Source organism: Mesoplodon bidens, assembly GCF_964165515.1.
Source record: "Mesoplodon bidens genome assembly, chromosome: 1".
Lineage (NCBI taxonomy): Eukaryota > Metazoa > Chordata > Mammalia > Artiodactyla > Ziphiidae > Mesoplodon > Mesoplodon bidens.
The window spans coordinates 222724232-222742805 of NC_138176.1; the positions used below are offsets into that span (position 1 = coordinate 222724232).

The window sequence follows — 18574 nt, forward strand, 5'->3', positions numbered from 1 at the left end:
GGTTCCATGAGATAGTTGTCCATCGTTTTCCCCTAGCAAGCCAGACCTGAGTTTAATCGCCCGGCTGCGGGGATTTACAGATGCTCTGAAGACGCCCCTTCCTGGCCCGGGTCAAGTTCCCCGCTTCGGGGAGCCGACAGTGAGTCACCCCGAAGAAGGGCCTTAAGAAAAGGGAGGCGCCCGCGCCCGGAGGAGAGCCGCGGGGCGAAATTCTAGACCAAGGAAGCCTCGGAAGGAAGAGGAGGGGCCACTGCGCGTGGGAAGAGAAGGAAGAGGCATCTGGGGAGGAGGAAGGGAGGGAAGGGAGGGAAAGGAGAGAAGGAAGGAGGAAGGCGGAGGAAGGAGAAGGGGGCGAGCGGCTAGCGCGGGAGGGGAGTGGGCGGGAGTCGCCGGGGCGGGGCGGGCTTGAGCCTCGGGGAGGGCGTGCGGCGCCGGGGCCGGGCGGGGCCGCGGCGCCCGAGTTTCGGCGGGGGCTGGCGGGATCGGAGCTCCGCCGGGATCGGAGCGCCGCATTCTCGCTCGCCTCGGCGGCGCTGCTCCGCACGGCCGGGCTCACCCTCGCGGGGCATGTCCTCGCTGCTCTCGCCGCGCGCCTGGGACTGCTAGCTTCTCGGGCGCTTTCTGCGCGCGGGGCCCCGCACCTGGCCCTGAAGCCCGGCTCGCGCTGTGCTCACGGACCGCCGCCGTCATGGGGCTGCAGCCCCTGGAGTTCAGCGACTGCTACCTCGATAGCCCGTGGTTCCGGGAGAGGATCCGCGCCCACGAAGCGGAGCTGGAGAGGACCAACAAGTTCATCAAAGAGCTCATCAAGGACGGCAAGAACCTCATCGCGGCGACCAAAAGTAAGTGGGGACCCGGGCGCGGGCGGGCTGAGGCGCGACGAGGCCGGGAAGAGCCTCTCCCGGAGGGAGACCGACCGTCCGGTGCCTGGGGCCGGCAGCCGGAGGATCAGGAGATTGATCCGGGACCCGGAGGCCCCGGGGTCGTTCCTCCGCGGCTCCCCGAGCAGCCAGGGGCGAGCCCCCTTTCCCGTCCCTGCCCTGCGCGGCGGCTGGAGCCGGGAGCCCTGCGTGCGAGCGCGCCGCCCGCCAGCCCCGCTGCCCCGACCCGGCTCCTTGCGTTCCCCGCTGGACCCGCCCGGGGGCAGGTTCTGTTACCCCCTAGAGCTTATCACTGTCTCTCCCGAAACAGACACATAAGTTTCACGGGTCTTGTCAAGTTCTTTTGAGAGATCACGAGACTGGGGATTCTTTGAAAACCTGCTGGGTGTTGAATTGTTCAGAAGGCCCTTAAGCCGTACGCTTTCCGTGTCATTTTCGGATCGCCTGCGACAGTCTCGTCCCGGGTCCCTTACTGTGCTCAACCCGAAAGTCCACCTGGCGTTGTGCTGCCTTCCGCACATTCCTTCCCTCCTCCTGCGCCGAGGACGGTTCAAAGATTGGGGCTTGTGAGGCTGTGCAGACAGCCTGCCCTCTGGCCCCAGCGAGCACTGCCTGCAAAGAGGGAATTTCACCCCGGTTAAGCTTTATGTTTTTCTCCCCTCTCCTCCTCCATCTTTTAACTCGGAAGTGGCCACACAGGAGAACACAATTAATTAGTTGATTATCTGAAAAGAATCTTCCTGGGAGGGAGGGGGCCTGAAATTCGTGCTGAAACACTGAGTTGGCTGGAAATGGGGAGACATTAGCTTGAGTGAGGAGGTGCGCAGCCTGACCACACGTGTAACCCATAGCCGGTTCTGAGGAAGCCTGTGAGTGCTCCCTTTTCCCTCTTAAAAAGACCTACCCATATAGCAGACTGGGAAAAAGGCCCCGTGTCATCCCCCCCGCACCTTTTGCATTAAGGAAGATGAAAACATACTGAACAGACTGTCTCAGGTGCCCAGCCCAGTGCCTATTCGTTGAATGAATGAGTTGAAAGAAGTACGTCTTCATGCGTAGAATTCAGTGAGCCACGTCCCTCGACTTCTCTGGATGTTGTCCGTGGTTTCTTTTGCCTCTGTGACCTCTTTGGGGTTGCAAAACGAGGACTGGGCATCACTTTGTTTGGGACATGTGATTGGTGGGCATATTTGGTTGGTGGCTCTCCAGTGCCTTGGCATTGGGTATGTGTGTTGGGATGGAGGTGGGGGGGGGCTGTAAATAGGTAGGAGTGAGTGGAGAAAGGAGGAGGAGAGAAGGGTATGCGGTGCCTGTGTGTGTGTGTGCGCGCGTGCGGGTATGTGTGTGTAGTGAACAGGAGAGGGAGGACTCTCCCTCTGTAGTTTGGTCTTAACTGGCGTCACTGGGTAGGGGAGTGCCCCTTCTCTCTTACCGGCTGTAGCAGCTCCCTCTGGGACCAGGGGCATGAGGAGGGAGGCTTTGGTATGGAGAGAGGTAGATGGCAAAGCCAGTTTGGCCACTGGTAGAAAGCTATTTATGTGACTGCATATTCGCTCTTCTGCCAACAGGACACATGCCCGGTGTTCCAGCAGCAGCTAGTGCATCTGGGGGGCCAGCTGTCAGCCTTCCCCTCCAGAATGTAGACTTTCTTGAGTTTGCGAATTGGCTCCTTACTCCTTTTGATTCTTGTCCTTTACCATAGGAAACATAATTTACGCTCATCCTCTAGAGATCAACCAGAAAGTATCTCTTTTCTCGTTGTGTGTAATTAACTTAAATTCTTTTCCAGAGGAAGACAGAGATACAGCTTTAGCTCACACGCTTGTGGCAAGTTAGGGGGACCTGGCCTTTGCCCCACTTGCGCCGTAAAGTTGACGTCGAGCTCCTATCAAGACTAAGAGCCCTGGACATAAGTCAGGACACCTGGGTGTAATTCGCCTTCACTGTTAGAGCCTGGCTACAGGACAGTTGGGCAGGTCATTTTTGTGTTCAGTTTTTCTTGTCCTACTTCTTGGAGGCATCAGTAAGATTCTGCAGTGTTTGGAAATGGCTTGATTAGGTCATTTGAAATTGCAGTCTAGGTCAATCGTTGGCCTAACCAGTTGAGCTTTTCTATAACATCTGAGAAAAGCTCAAGAGGTCGAGGCAGGACCTGAGACAAAGGGGGAGCTACAGAAAGGAACAATCAGCTAGGTCAGACTGATTATATTTTCAGATGTTTTGCGCTTTGTTTTGCAAGAACGGCGTTTTGTGCATTTTCAGAATTGCATGTTTAAGTGATTTCTGCTTTTAATTACCCTGTAAGATGCCTCCTCCACGCGCTAAATACATGTTGGATTTATGTAACTTTGATGCCTTGATGCTTTGGGTTTTTTTTTTAATTTCTTAGTCCTTTGGGAATGTGTAATCTCTGAAAATTATGAAAACATCCCTGCTACCAATACATTTCTAAATACAAAACTGACGACCATATTGTTACCTCCGCGTAGAATGTCTTGATGCTTTGCATAATCCACAGATATTTAAAGAAGTTGGAGGTGACTTCTGTGGGACCTGAAAGTTTATTGCTGAGTTCAATTATGTAGCGATCAGCAAATATTTAACATCTACAGTTTGTTAAATATTGGGCTTGAGACACAGAGGAAAGAAGGTAGAGGCCCTTGTCCTTGAGGTTATTGTCCTGTAGTTGAATTCAGTTCAATCTAGGGAACATGTTTGAACTGCTGCATGCCTTGTGCTAAGTTCTTGAAGAAGTGAAGGGTACACAGACACACATATTAAAGGATTCAGAAGATTCAGTGGCAAGTTTTCTAACTTTGACAGAAACAAGAGTATGTTGTAGGTTAGAGTGGAAGTTTGGGAACTCATTGGTGTTTTAAGGAAGGGATAGAACCTTGTAGAACCTTGTCAGATTGGAAACAGCTGAGAAGAAACCAGGCGCTCCCCCCACCACCACCACCGCCGCCGCCACCGTGTCTGAGGAGGATGAGAAGACCAGTTTGGCTGGAATGGCGATGATTTCATTTGGGGGAGTAGAATGAGCTTCATGGAAAGGTCAGTTTAAGATTGTGGAAGCCATAAAAGTGGGCTTGGAATGTGGGCTTTATCCTGTGGAGAATCACTGACATAATGGGAAAGAGATGGTTTAGAGGCTGTGTATGGTATCTGTCTGTGTGTCAGGTGGTTTTTGGAGATAGCAGTGGGGCTGGGGAGGGGCTGCGGAGCAGAGAGTCTGGGACCACTGATTTATGTGGTGGATTTGGAGATCATTCACTCAGTTCAGTGGAGTCTTTGTTTAAATGGTTTTATTAGCCCTTTTTCTTTTTTCACTCCTTTCCTAGAATAATCAGCGTCTTCTTTCAATACAATTTAAACTTTTGTGAGCCTTTCGTAGGATGTCTATGTAGTTGCAGATGCTTATGATTTGTAGAAATGCATAGTCTGTTTACCAGAAACAGCAATAAGCTACATGTACTTTTCTCATAAATTTTACAATTAGATGTTCTTTTTCTTTTTTAATTTATTTAATTTATTTTAATTTTTGGCTGCGTTCGGTCTTTGTTGCTGCGTGCGGGCTTTCTCTGGCTGCAGCGAGCGGGGGCTACTCTTCATTGCAGTGCTTGGGCTTCATTGCGGTGGCTTCTCTTGTTGCGGAGCACGGGCTCTAGGTGCATGAGCTTCAGTAGTTGTGGCTCTTGGGCTCTAGAGCTGGAGGCTCAGTAGTTGTGGTGCACAGGCTTAGTTGCTCTGCGGCATGTGGGATCTTCCCGGACCAGGGCTTGAACCCGTGTCCCATGCATTGGCAGGCAGATTCTTAACCACTGTGCCACCAGGGAAGCCCCAATGAGGCATTCTTTTTTTTTTTTTTTTTTTGTGGTATGCGGGCCTCTCACTGTTGTGGCCTCTCCCGTTGCGGAGCACAGGCTCCGGACGCGCAGGCTCAGTGGCCATGACTCACGGGCCCAGCCGCTCCGCGGCATGTGGGATCTTCCCGGACCAGGGCACGAACCCGTCTGCCCTGCATCGGCAGGCGGACTCTCAACCACTGCGCCACCAGGGAAGCCCCCAAAGTGTTTTTAAAACACAAGTGTGAAGCGGTTGTGTAGCCTCTATTGTTTGCCCAGCTATTATTTTTTTTCTGACAATCCAAATTTTGTTCAGGTGTTTACATTCTTTCCCAAGTGACTCACAGAAAGGTGATTAGGGATAATTCTGATTAGTCTGACCCAGAGGTTCTCAATCCTGAGCATGGCTGACCATTAGAATCACCTGGGGAGCTGTAAAAAACGTGCAGTTGGGATTGAGAAACACTGAACTCTAACAACTCAGCACGGTAAACCTATTTTCTGGGCTGGTAATTGGATAAATGAGGATGTGTCTCAGTTCTGACCAGTGAGACATGATAGGAAGTCTGCTGGAGACTTTGGGAAAGGTTTTCTTTTGTGTGAGAGGAGACTCGTAAAAAGGGTTCTTGACTCTTCTGTGATGTCTGGTTGTGTTGCCTGGAGCTGCTCCTGCCATCTTGGGACGGTGAGTGGAGCCAAGGTAAGGACCGTTGGAGCAGAGAGGTAACTGAATCTGGGTTTTTGATGCGGTCATGGAAGCCACAGATGGTTCTGTGCCTGAAGCCTACCTCTGGGTAGCTTGTTAAATGACATAAGCCAGTTTGAGTTGGGTTTTCTGCTACTTTACACCCCCTAATTTTTTTTTTTGGCTGCACCACGCAGCTTGTGGGGTCTTAGTTCCCCCACCAGGGATTGAACCCGGGTCCTCGGCAGTGAAAGTGCAGAGTCCTAACCACTGGACTTACAGGGAATTTCCAACACCCTAATTTTTTTTTTTTTTTTTTGAGGTCCGCGGGCCTCTCACTGTTGTGGCATCTCCCGTTGCGGAGCACAGGCTCCGGACGCGCAGGCTCAGCGGCCATGGCTCACGGGCCCAGCCGCTCCGCAGCATGTGGGATCTTCCCGGACAGGGGCACGAACCCGTGTCCCCTGCATCGGCAGGCGGACTCTCAACCACTGCGCCACCAGGGAAGCCCCCAACACCCTAATTTTGATGGAGAGATATAATTGTAAATTTGGGGCTGATGCTTCAGTTAAGTGGAATTTAGAGAGGCATGGAAGTGAAATACTATTTAAATTACAAATATATTTTTACCCCAAACGGACAAGAAGACTTATCTATATTCTTTGCCCCAAAGAAATGACTGTGGACCCCCTACAACTCAGGGCATCACTTGGGGGTAAGTCTTCAACTCTCACTTGGGGTCTTACTAATGGGCTGGTCTCTAAAGCTAATGTAGATTTGCTGTGAAAAGATTTCCTATCTGGCTGGAACTGGGATGTGGACACAGAAGGGCTCTAAAAGCTTTCATTGCTTTACTCTCTGCAGGTGGTCCTTGTCTGCATTTAGAGTAGTTCCAATTTACGGCCCTCCACCAGCTGACCCTGTTTGTATGGAATGTTTGCTGGGTCTGTGAGTCTTCTGCTGTTCTGAGTTTTCCCGCCACGTTGCCTTTTCCCTGCCTTCCCATCTACTGGGGCTCCTTTGACCACCTCCTCTTCAGTCTGTTTTTGAGGTGGGGGGGACCAGGAGCATTGTTGACTTCTGGAAGAGGGAGAGGGCACAGGAGGAGGGCATTTTTGTGTTTTAATGTTGAACATGGCTGATGAGACAGTGTAGTAGAGAAGATTAAGAGCATGCTAAGGCGCTGCCTTTCACGCTGGAAACCTCAGTCACGTTGCTTAGCTTTTCTGTATCTATGTTGTCCAACAGAAAATGGAGATAATTCTACTGTCTACCATGTAGCAGTTGGGTTGAATGAGTGCGTACATGTAAAGCGTTTCAAATAAGCACTCAAACGTGAACAATCGTGATGTTCTAAATTGCAGGTATATGTTTTAATATGCAGGCCCTTTTCTTGCCTGAAAGACGGATGCTCTGGCCCAGAGACTAGCGTCTAACTTTTTAGCGCTCATTACCCCTAAGAATGTATTTGTCCAAATCATCATGACCAGTGACCAAGAAGAAAGACAAAGTGGTCAAAGTCTGGTAAGGCTTTGAAAGTTTAAACGTAGCTCAGTATGCTGGAAAATCTGGCAGGTAAGTGGATGAATCAAAGCTAAGTGGTATCTTGGGAAAATATGTCCCAGAATTTGTTTCTGAGTCACAAAGATCTGAGGGTGATGTGGAAGGTGTCACTAAGCATGTTGGAAATCTAGCCCAGCCGTCTGCAGCTGAGACCTGAACAGGCCTCTCCTTCAGGGGATTGCTAAGAAAGCCAGAGAGGGCGGGGAGAGCTCTGATCAAGGAATTGGGATGACATCGTCAGAGGCTGGAACCTGCAGATGCTTAAAAATTACAATGATGCCCTTAGAAGATATTCACTTTAGTGTTTAACTTGCAGGAGACCCTAACAACCTACTGGACAGTGCTTGTATTTGCTGTGGGAAATCTACAGGAGGAACACAAGGCAGCCAGAGACAGCCCAAAAGAGTTGTTACGTAATGCTATTTTCTGCAAAACAATACTCAGTCTCCTGGACAGATTCCCAAAGGAGCTGTTTTGAGTTCTGACTCCAATAGCTATCTATCACCTTATGATTTTGTGTTTTTTGGGGAGGCAAGAATTATGAAGGAGGTAAAAATATTGGGTAGTCACCTGGGTTGCCGTAAATCATGCTTAAGGTGATTGCTGACTGTATGTGGCAGTGAATAGGTCAAGTGTTTACATCTGACTATAGTTAGTAACATCTGGAGTTTTTTCTCACTTTTTAAAAGTTTGATGTTAGAAACGTAGTATGAACACGTTGCTTTATGGGATTCAGTATGGTCTTGCATTGCCTTTGATTCTACATCTTGTTTAGAGAACTCATTTAGTCAGGTTGGCTTTCCTTCAGGATTTGTAGGAGAGTGTTTAGAAATTTGTAGATAATAATTCTGATTAAGGGTGTCTTGGATGCTTTACTAGGTTATTTTTTTAAAAAGATTTTATTTCCTTCGTGGCACAAATCAGTATTTTATTTTATTTTAAAATTTTATTTGTTTTGGCTGCATTGGGTCTTTGTTGCTGCGCAGGAGCTTTCTTCACTTGCAGCGAGCGGGGGCTACTCTTTGTTGTGGTGCACGGGCTTCTCATTGCGGTGGCTTCTCTTGTGGGCTCTAGGTGTGCAGGCTTCAATAGTTGTGGTGCGCAGGCTAAGTAGTTGTGGCATGTGGGCTCAGTAGTTGTGGCACGTGGACTCAGTAGTTGTGGCTTGCAGGCTCTAGAGTGCAGGCTCAGTAGTTGTGGCACACGAGCTTATTTGCTCTGCAGCATGTGGGATCTTCCTGGACCGGGAATCAAACCCATGTCCCCTGTATTGGCAGGCGGATTCTTAACCACTGTGCCACCAAGGAAGTCCCTACTAGTTTACTTTTAATGGAATTACATTTCAGAGACAAATAGGCAATCACAAACTACAATTGAAGAATGTTATTTAAAATGTATATGTTAATGATTTTAATAATAGTAGCTAACTTTTATTTATTTTTAAATAAATTTATTTATTTATTTACTTTTGGCTGTGTTGGTTCTTCGTTGCTGTGCTCAGGCTTCCTCTATTTGTGGAGAGTGGGGGCTAGTCTTTGTTGCTGTGGGCAGGCTTCTCATTGTGGTGGCTTCTCTTATTGCAGAGCACGGGCTCTAGGCGCGCGGGCTCAGTAGTTGTGGCTCACGGGCTCTAGGCGCGTGGGCTCAGTAGTTGTGGCGCACGGACTTAGTTGCTCTGTGGCATGTGGGATCTTCCCGGACCAGGGCTCGAACCTGTGTCCCCTGCATTGGCATGTGGATTCTTAACCACTGCGCCACCAAGGAAGTTCCTGCTAACTTTTATTAAGCATTTACCGTTTGCTTTACTTTGTGGTAAATTCTATTATTTAATGTGAAGACTTCCTTATTGAGGTATGTTGTTATTTACCCCATGTTACAGATTTGGAAACTGAATTTAGAGAGGTTAGCAGCTTGTTCCAGTCACACAGTTTGTCAGTGGTGGAGCTGGAATGTAAACCCACATGTGTCTGACTCCAAAACCCTTAACCACAACAGTAAGCTGTCCCTGTAAAGAGATGTAAGTGCGTTCTTCTGTTAGGGGAAGTTATTACAATAAATCCTGGTTATCTGGCAAGTGTGTACATTTCACAGTCTGGTTAGGAGACTATTCTTGTTAGCTCAGCCCAAGGACCATGATTTAAAATTTAAGGCCACCTGGGGTGGTTACTGTAAATAAAACTGATTGTTAATTTGTGCAATAAGTGTAGATTCAGAGATTGGGTTGATTTAGGATGAGTTACTAGATGCAGACGTCCACTCAAAAAAAGTATGATTTCCTTCCTTCAGTCTCTCTCCCTGTCTCTCTCTTTTTTTTCTTTTTTAGTTCCCCAACCACAGATCAAACCCACGCCCCCTGCAGTGGAAGCATGGAATCTTAACTGCTGAACCGCCAGGGAAGTCCCCTCTCTTCCTGTCTCTTAATCTTCATCTCTCCCCCTCTCTTTGTGTCTCTTTTACTCTCCATCCCTCATCCCACCCTTTAGAAGAGTAAATTTTAATTTTGTTTTCTTATTTTAGTATTAGGCTTTTTCCTCTACAGAAAATTTGAGTTGTCTTGGAACTATAAACCAATACAAAGAATCTCATAATCATCTCTGTATTTGCCTCTCAGCTTAGAAATAACAGCTTCCTGTCTGCCTCTTCCCAACGGCACCCTTTCTAATAGAGAACCTGTCCAAGAGGTGCAACTGTGTCAGATCTGGTGTGTATTATTCCCAGACGTTTTAATCCATCTGTACACATTCCTGAATAATAGATAGTATGTTTTGCATGGTTTTAGACTTTAACGGATTCATACACTATTTGTTTTTCTGCAGTTTCTTTTCTTCCCTCAAGATACTTGTGAGATTTATCCATGTGGACACATGTAGCTCTATTTCATTGAGTTCAACCTCTTTTTCCTACAAATGGCATTTGAAAAGACTTGGTTAATTGATGGTATGTAGATGTTATATAAAGAACTTAGGATGTTTTATGATGTACCTGATTTCCATGCATTTTTGGATTCTGAAACAATATATTTAGAGGATTTATTCAATATAAAAGCCTTATAATTAATTTTATAAACTTTAAAACACTAGCTTTGACAACAATCTATAGATAAGGAATCCATAAATTTTAAAGACATTTAATAAAAGTTCTGTTTGATATTTAAGGTTATCAGCTTGGCTGGGTAATCAGAGCAAACCAGCTTAACTTTCAGGATTGGAAGAAATAAGTGGTCTGAGTCACAAAAAATTTTCAAGGGCCTTTTTGCCTCATTGTAATTAGATTTCCAGTATCACCATATAGAGAAGAAAATGGTATCTTCATAAACACAGTGCTTGTTAAGCACTCTGGAAGCCGTCAGTCTAGTTAGGTCAGATGAACATGATTTTTAAGCAGGGATTGGTTGGTATTTTGTGATAGACTTCTATGCAAACAGCCTGTTGATTTAATTACCCTAATGTAGGAAATGTAGGAACATAATTTAAAGACTTGCCAAGGGGATGCTTTTGTAATGAGAAAGCCTTGACACCCTTCTCTTTAAACAAACAAGCAGGCACACTGAAAAAAACCCTGACACTTTACATTCTAAGGGCAGGCATCTCTCTAAGCCCCAAGATCTGCTGGGATCACTGCTGGATGTTGCTGCTAGGCCTGCCTCCCTGGTCAGACCAGAATTTCCTCCCTGTGTTTCCTGAGGAAGCTGTTAATCCTGTGCCACTAGATATTTCAACGGGGAGTATGAGTTCTCCTTCTTCGTTGCCCGGTTCACCGCAGGCACTGTCTGCCCTTGGGTCCCGAGGTCCCATCATCGTCTGGTAAGTGAGTCATGATGGGGTGTGTGGCTGGAGGAAAAATCAGTTTCGCTGGGAGATGTCACCTCTGGTCTGAATACTGGATATATTTAAGACTCTTTAAAAAAATTTTTTTTTTAAATCTCTGACTATAAAGTTAGTTGCTCCACTTATTAGATGACCTTGGGCAAGTTACTGAAACCCTCAGTGGCTAATTTTCTGTTTCTTTGTTAGTAGAATGGAGATACTAAGAACTCTCTCTCAAGGGGCAGTGGTATTTAATCCTCATGTTACTTACTGAAAGATCTTAGAACTCTCCCTGGCCCATGGTAGGTGCTGTAATTATCATCATTATCACCACCATCATCATCATTGTCGGAAGAGCACTATCCTGACTTCCTTTGGTTGAATTTGAGTACAGTTGTGGCTTTACCCGTAGTGACAGTAGAGATAATCTGTGAACGTGTTCTTGCCTCTCTTTGAAGCTAACAGTATTTTGAAGGTCAGGGATGGTGTAGGCCTCTCATTTATTAAACAGGAGAAACCATCTGTAGAAATCCAGCATATTACTGAAGATCTTTGCTTGAAGGTTTTGGAAACAAAGCCAAAAAAAGTACAAGGGAGCAGTGTCGTTGACGTGTTGTTACCTGTATTTGAGAATCTGGCAGATAGTACTTCTGTCCCTGTGACAGATAGTTTTGTTTTTCTTTTGTGAAATGCAGGTCAAAGGCAGCACAGCCAAAATATTAAAGATCATGGTCTTTGAAGTTACATCTACTTACTGTGTGACCTTGGGCAACTTGCTTAACTTCTTTGTGCCTGAATTTCCTTGTCTGTAAAATGTGGATGGTAATTTTATCTCCCTCAATGTTGCTAAGATTAAATTAGTTATTTGTAAAGCACTTAAAAAACCAGCCTGATCCATAGTGAGCCCTATATGTGTTTGTTAAGTCTTGGAAAAAAATTTATAAAAATCTGTTTACTATATAGTCTTCACTGTGATAATCTCATGTACGACAGTGGGGGAGACGTGTCATCCCAAGTCATTGAACTCAACCTATTGTTGAGTTGCTAGAGGATTAGCAGTGAAAAGAGACCTTTTATATATCCGTGCAGAAGTTAGAGTTCTAATGGGGAGAGACAGATTAATTAAGCACTGTCGTTCATACCACTGAGTGAGCATAGAGAATGGGATGCTATGGCCGTAGTTAACAGGACTAACTAGTTGAGGGGGTCAAGGAAGACTTCAAGAAATTGGTAACTTCTATGGGACTTCCCTGGCAGTCCAGTGGTTAAGACTCCGGGTTTCCAGTACAGGGGGCGCGAGTTCGATCCCTGATCAGGGAACGAGGATCCTGCGTACCGTGCGGTGTGGCCAAAAAAAAAAAAAAAAAAAATCTGAGACCGGAAGGAAGGCTAGGAGCTTTCCACGCTGACGGTAAGGATGCTCCGAGCACGGTGAAACAGGCGGGAGGCCGTGGAGGCCAGAGCCAAAACGTGTGTGGTTGCAGGAGCCGCACAGATGGGTCCGGGTGGGAAGAGGGGGCTACGGAGGGAGCAGGCGCAGTGTTGGGAAGGCCTGGTGAGGCCCGCCTCAGGGTCAGGGACTTCAGAATTTATTCAGAGCACAGTGGGAAGCCATGGCGACATTTTGAGCAGGGGATTGGCATCATGTGAGTCACATTTTAGAAAGGCTTCCCAGACTGCGGTTGGGAGAATGGATTTGAGGACAGCGGGCTTGGAGGGTGGGTCCTCACTCACCCAGGCCACAGACCTTGGTGGAAGAGGCAGGTTCTCCAGGAGTCAGGATTCAGAGCCTGTGGGCTTTGGTGGGTGCTTGGGTGTAGGGGCCGAGGAAGGTGTCCAAGACGGTTCCTGGGTTCCTAGCCTGGGCAGAGAGTGCTGGGCGCTGATGTAGTCCCGCCAGAGGAACGGGTTTTGTGGGAGTGCAGATGTGTTTTTTGGTTTGGCCTGTGTGGAGGCGGAGGTGCTTCTGGGCTACCCAGTGGATGTGTTCGGGGGTTTGTTTCTTTTACGAGTGTGTACCGCGGAACAGGGAACAGAGCTGAAGATTCTGGAGACACAGCATAGAGATAGGAAATGATACCAGGCAACTGGACAGCAAACCAGCTGGAGAGAAAATGTAGAGGAAGAGGCAGGGTGGCTCAGGGAAGATCCTGGAGAACAGAACTTTTTTGTTTTTGGTGTGTTAGTTTCTGCTTTATAACAAAGTGAATCAGCTATACATATACATCTGTTCCCATATCCCTTCCCTCTTGCGTCTCCCTCCCTCCCACCCTCCCTATCCCACCCTCCCTATCCCACCCCTCTAGGTGGTCACAAAGCACTGAGCTAATCTCCCTGTGCTATGCGGCTGCTTCCCACTAGCTATCTAGTTTACGTTTGGTAGTGTATATATGTCCATGCCACTCTCTCACTTTGTCGCAGCTTACCCTTCCCCCTCCCCATATCCTCAAGTCCACTCTCTAGTAGGTCTGTGTCTTTATTCCTGTTTTACCCCTAGGTTCTTCATGACATTTATTTTTTTCTTAAATTCCATATATATGTGTTAGCATACGGTATTTGTTTGTCTCTTTCTGACTTACTTCACTCTGTATGACAGACTCTAGGTCCATCCACCTCATTACAAATAGCTTAGTTTCGTTTCTTTTTATGGCTGAGTAATATTCCATTGTATATATGTGCCACATCTTCTTTATCCATTCATCCGATGATGGACACTTAGGTTGCTTCCCTGTCCTGGCTATAGTAAATAGAGCTGCAGTGAACATTGTGGTACGTGACTCTTTTTGAATTATGGTTTTCTCAGGGTATATGCCCAGTAGAGAGAACAGAATTTTTAAGGGATGCGTAGAAGAAGAGGTTGATAAAGAAATTTGACAGCAGTAGCCATTGAGAGGGAGGGAGGGAGCGGGTGGGAAAGCCCGGAGAGGGTTTCACAAGTTAAGGAGAAAGATTGTTTCAGAAAGTAGGAGGGAGCAGACAAGGTCATGCTACAGAGAAGTCAGGTCCCAGGAGTCCAGATGACACTGCCTTAGCAAGACAGTGTCATTGGCACTCCTATATATAAAATAGGTTACTAATAAGGACCTACTGTAGAGCACAGGGAACTTGACTCAATACTCTGTAATGGCCTATATGGGAAAAGAATCTTAGAAAAAGAAAGACTGGATATACGTTTACGTATAACTGATTCACTTTGCTGTACAGCAGAAACTAACACAACATTGTAAGTCAACTGTATGCCAATGAAAATTAAAACAAAACAAAACAACAATAAAAAGACAGTGTCATGGGTAATGAGTGGGAGATGAGTTTGTGGCTCGGCAGGGATGGGAGCCTGATGGCACAGGGTGGAGAAGAGGCTGCCGGGAAGATAAATGAGCCTGTGATGCAGGCAATTCTCCCAAGCTGTTGACTAATTGGTGAGATTTGAATATGCCGATGTGTGTCCAACGGAGAGGAGGAGATGGAAGATTCAGGGAATATTCTAGCATACACAGGGCTTCTCAATAGCATAGAAGGTGGGATTCAGATTCCAGGAGGAGGGGGGGACACATCTACTTCAGTAACAGAAGGGGTGGAAAGGGTGGGTGCACACCCGGGTCCATTTGTAGCTTTGTGTCAGGACATTGAGGAAATGAGGAACCGATGGATTTATTGCGTCTGTGAGGTAGACAGCCAGGTGGTTTTCAGTAATGAATTCTGTTTTAGTTTCTCCCTTACCACATTCTTTTTCCGCTTAATAAGTAATACATGACTTGTAAAAGTTTTGTCTGTTTGAATCGGGTGGGATGGAATATAGATGTTAAAAGAGAAGAAGTGATGAGAGGTGAGTGGGGACAAAAAGTAAGAATAAAATGTCTGGAAAAACAGTCTTGGGACTTCCGTGGTGGTCCAGTGGTTAAGACTCCACGCTTCCACTGCAGGGGGCGCAGGTTCGATCCCTGGTGGGGGAACTAGGATCCCGCATGCTGCATGGCATGCCCCCCCCCCAAAAAAAAAACCCAACAAACAAAAAGCAGTCCTCAAGACACCAAGAAATGCGTCTATTTCAGAGTTTGTTCTGCTGGTACTTCATTCAGGTCGAATACTTTATTCAAACAATCTTTAATCTTGGTTTTTCAAAAAAGTATTCAATGAAGATGGCTTTTTTCTTTTTCACTGAGGGACACTGCTGATGTTTCAGTTTGCTCTCAGGGGAATTGGGCTGGTTCTCTTTGGAGGTTTGCAGAGAAGAAGCTTCTCTTGGCAACATCGGAGGAGAGATTCCAGGACTTCAGGTTCAGAAGGGAAGCTATACGATTTACAGGTGTAGCCATTATCAGTGATCGAAACCAGCGGTCCCCAGCCTTTTTGGCACCAGGGACCGGTTTTGTGGAAGATAATTTTTCCACGATGGGGGTGGGGATGCTTTTGGGATGACTGAAGCACATTACACTTATTGTGCACTTTATTTATATGATTACGTTGTAATATATAATGAAATAATTATACAACTCACCATGATGCTGACAGGAGGTGGAGCTCAGGCGGTAATGTGCGCGATGGGGAGTGGCTGTAAATACAGATGAAGCTTCACTCGCTTGCCCACTGCTCACTTCTTGCTATGTGGCCCACTTCCTAACAGGCCACAGACCGGTACTGGTCTGCGGCCCAGGGGTTGGGGACCCCTGCACTAAACATATAATATCTTTTCTTCCTCTTCTCTACCTAACTACTTAGTTAGGTTCCAACTAGTTTAAGAAACAATTCATGGCCGTCCTCTTCCCTATGGCTCTGGATGCAGTGGCTGTGAGCACCGGGCACCTTCAAGGACGGGAAGCATGCAGACTTTCAAGTTCTTCACTGGGAGAGATTCTAGGACTTAGCAGAGGAGTTCATAGCCTGTGTCGCTACAGCTAGGGTTGGTGGCCTGTTCTTGTGGAAAGCAATAGGATAGGGTTCAGATTAATTCTGTTTTTTTTTTTGGATCAGATTTTGGCATAAGACATCCTGCATATCCTCATGCATTGCCTTCAGTTGCAAGTGAGAGAAACCCAACTAAAACTAGTTGAAGCAAAAAAGAGACTTTCTGGCTTGCATGAGTAAAGTCTCGGGAGTGGGGCTGCTTTGGATACACTGGCATCCAAGGGTTCAAGCGATGTCATCAGAGTTCAAGCGATGTCATCAGATCTCTCTTTTTGCATTGCTAACGTTTCCTCCAATTGGCTTGACCCCGATGGGCACTTTTTCCACAGTGGTGATAGCTTAAGGTTACTTACATCTTGCTCATTGCTCTGGGGATTCCAGAGAACAGTGACTCCTTTTCCTTAGAGCAGTTGTTCTCAATCAGATGGTTCTGTGATGTCCTGGAGACACTTTGGGTTGTCATAATTGGGAGGTGCTGCTGGCATCTAGTGGGTAGAGGCCAACGTTGCCATGTGGCTGAACACCCTACGATGCACAGGACCAGACACCGCACCACCCCCCCAACCCCGCAACCTCCCAAGAACGATCTAGCTCAGAGCTAATTGCACTAAGGCTGAGAAACCCTGCCTTAGACATAGAAACACCACATAGTTTATATCAGAATACTTTTTTTTTTTTTTTTTCTTTTTCTTTTTCTTTTTTTTTATTTTTTGCGGTACGCGGGCCTCGCACTGTTGTGGCCTCTCCCGTTGCGGAGCACAGGCTCCGGACGCGCAGGCTCAGCGGCCATGGCTCACAGGCCCAGCCGCTCCGCGGCATGTGGGATCTTCCCGGACCGGGGCACGAACCTGTGTCCCCTGCATTGGCAGGCGGACTCTCAACCACTGCGCCACCAGGGAAGCCCTGGTTGATTCATTTTAACCAAAATAGAGAAGGAGGGGAGAGATGAGAGGGTGGAAAGGAAGACTCTGGTCTGTGCAGCTCGCCTGGATACAAAATCGAGGTTGTTGATCCACTACAGTGCTTAGTGTCTGTGCTGTACAGTATTTAACCTCTGAGCTATGGAGTAGCTCAGATGCTTGTGATCATTTTGGAAAAAGCTGGAAGTAGTTAACGTTTATAACATCTTAACTTGTTAGAGTTCAAGAAAATATTTAAAAAACTAAATAGTGATTTTATGGCTTAATTTAGATTTCTGACACAGGAATGTTCCTGTTTAATTTCAGAGAAATATTGTTAAGAAAAACTGATCCTGTGAGTGTAATTTATCTGGCAGAATGGATTGAGTAATTTTATGTTCTTTTTCCTTTTAAACAAACAAAATACTTGACCAGAAATGAGAGCAGATTTTAAAAATTTCTAATTTTCTATATTCCTGGCTTCATTTTAAGTTTGAAATCAATTGAGAAATCCTATAAGCACCTAGAAGCGTTGTCCAAATAAGTTTATTTTCTTCTGAAATTGTATGATAGTCCCTGGAAATGCTTTCCTTGTCTCTGTTTTATTGTGTATGCTGGATAGTATCAAAAGCAAGGATTCAAAAGTAGGTAAGTGACCTGTTTGGACTATTTCCTTTTCATTCATAGTGTAGGGGAATTGAGATGGTTAAATTAAATACTTATGATGTGAGCTCTGAAATCTTTTAGAATTGACTGCTGTGTCTTAATTGATATTGTCTAAAAGGCTTGCGAATTGACCTGGTAATGAGCAGTCCTATGTCCAGAAACCGGATGTATCACTTAACCACAGTTAAGTTTTTTGTTGTTGTTGCTATACGATGGTTCAGTGCCTTTTGGCAGCGTCTACAGGGTGTCTGTAGGACTGATTTATCTTGACAGTCATCGAACCAAAAAGGTTTTAAAAAGTGCTTCTTTGTCCAGAGAACAAAGAGGCAACTTTAGTAAAGACCTTCACATTTTGTGACTTCGAAGCTTTCATTTCCAAAGGCTTTAAAGCTGAAAGTAGAGCTTTGAGTAAACACACTTCCTCAGTTTAATGTCTGCAGGAGAGCACAGCAGAAGAGTGGAGAGGGAGTCGGGTCCATGGTGGCAGCTAGTGCATCAGTGAGCGTTTGACCTTTGGAGGGCACCTTGGAGTGAAGCCTGCTAGCTTGTGTCATGGTTAGTGCATGTGAACCCAAACCCAGAGTTTATATTAGGAAGAAAATTTGGAATGGAGTGGAATGCACATTCAGCTCTGTGGGCTTACGTGTGTGTGTGTGTGTGTGTGTGTATGTATGTGTGTATATAATCTAATCACACTTTAGATGCAACTAAACCATGTTTATTATTTAAGAAGCATCACTGGTCATTGATCACTTCTCACTTCAGAGTTGAATTGCTATTCACCACAGAGAATTACACATAGGAAGAAACGATGAAGAATTCCTAAAGGTTATGAAATCTTATGCAAAGTTCTTATACATTGTGATCCCACATGAACTTCTGAGATAGTAAGGAGGAGACCTGGTGCATTTTCTTGGGAGTTATTTTTTATTGAATTTTAATTTATGTAAAATTAAATGCTCATTTTTTAAGTGTAAAAAAAAAGAAGAAGCATCAGTGATGATTCCTTTAAACTGTAAAGTCATCTCCCAACCTATTTTTTTGTGTATGTGAATATCCATTTAATTTTTTCCCTTTTATTATTGAAATAGTTGATTTATAATGTTTCAGGTATACAGCAAAGTGATTGTTATATCACATTCTTTTCCATTATCGGTTATTACAAGATACTGAATATAGTTCCCTGTGCTATACAGTAAATCCTTGTTGTCTACCTATTTTATATATAGTAGTGTGTATCTGTTAATCTCATACTCCCAATTTATCCCACCCCCTTCCCCTTTGGTAACCATAAGCTTGTTTTTGATGTCTGTGAGTCTATTTC

At 45.9% G+C, this 18574-nt stretch overlaps 1 protein-coding gene across 2 annotated transcripts in view; it reads left to right on the forward strand.

The window, feature by feature from the left end:
* Positions 1–458: 458 nt before the first annotated feature.
* ARHGAP10 (Rho GTPase activating protein 10) overlaps positions 459–18574 on the forward strand; it is a 333769-nt gene continuing 315653 nt past the window's right edge. The window contains exon 1 of one of the 2 annotated variants that reach the window (XM_081245305.1): positions 459–842. In XM_081245305.1, coding sequence (XP_081101431.1) covers positions 689–842 — 154 coding nt within the window. In that variant the 5' untranslated portion in view covers positions 459–688. The remainder of the gene's footprint in view (positions 843–18574) is intronic. The other variant, XM_081245304.1, reaches the window with a different exon arrangement.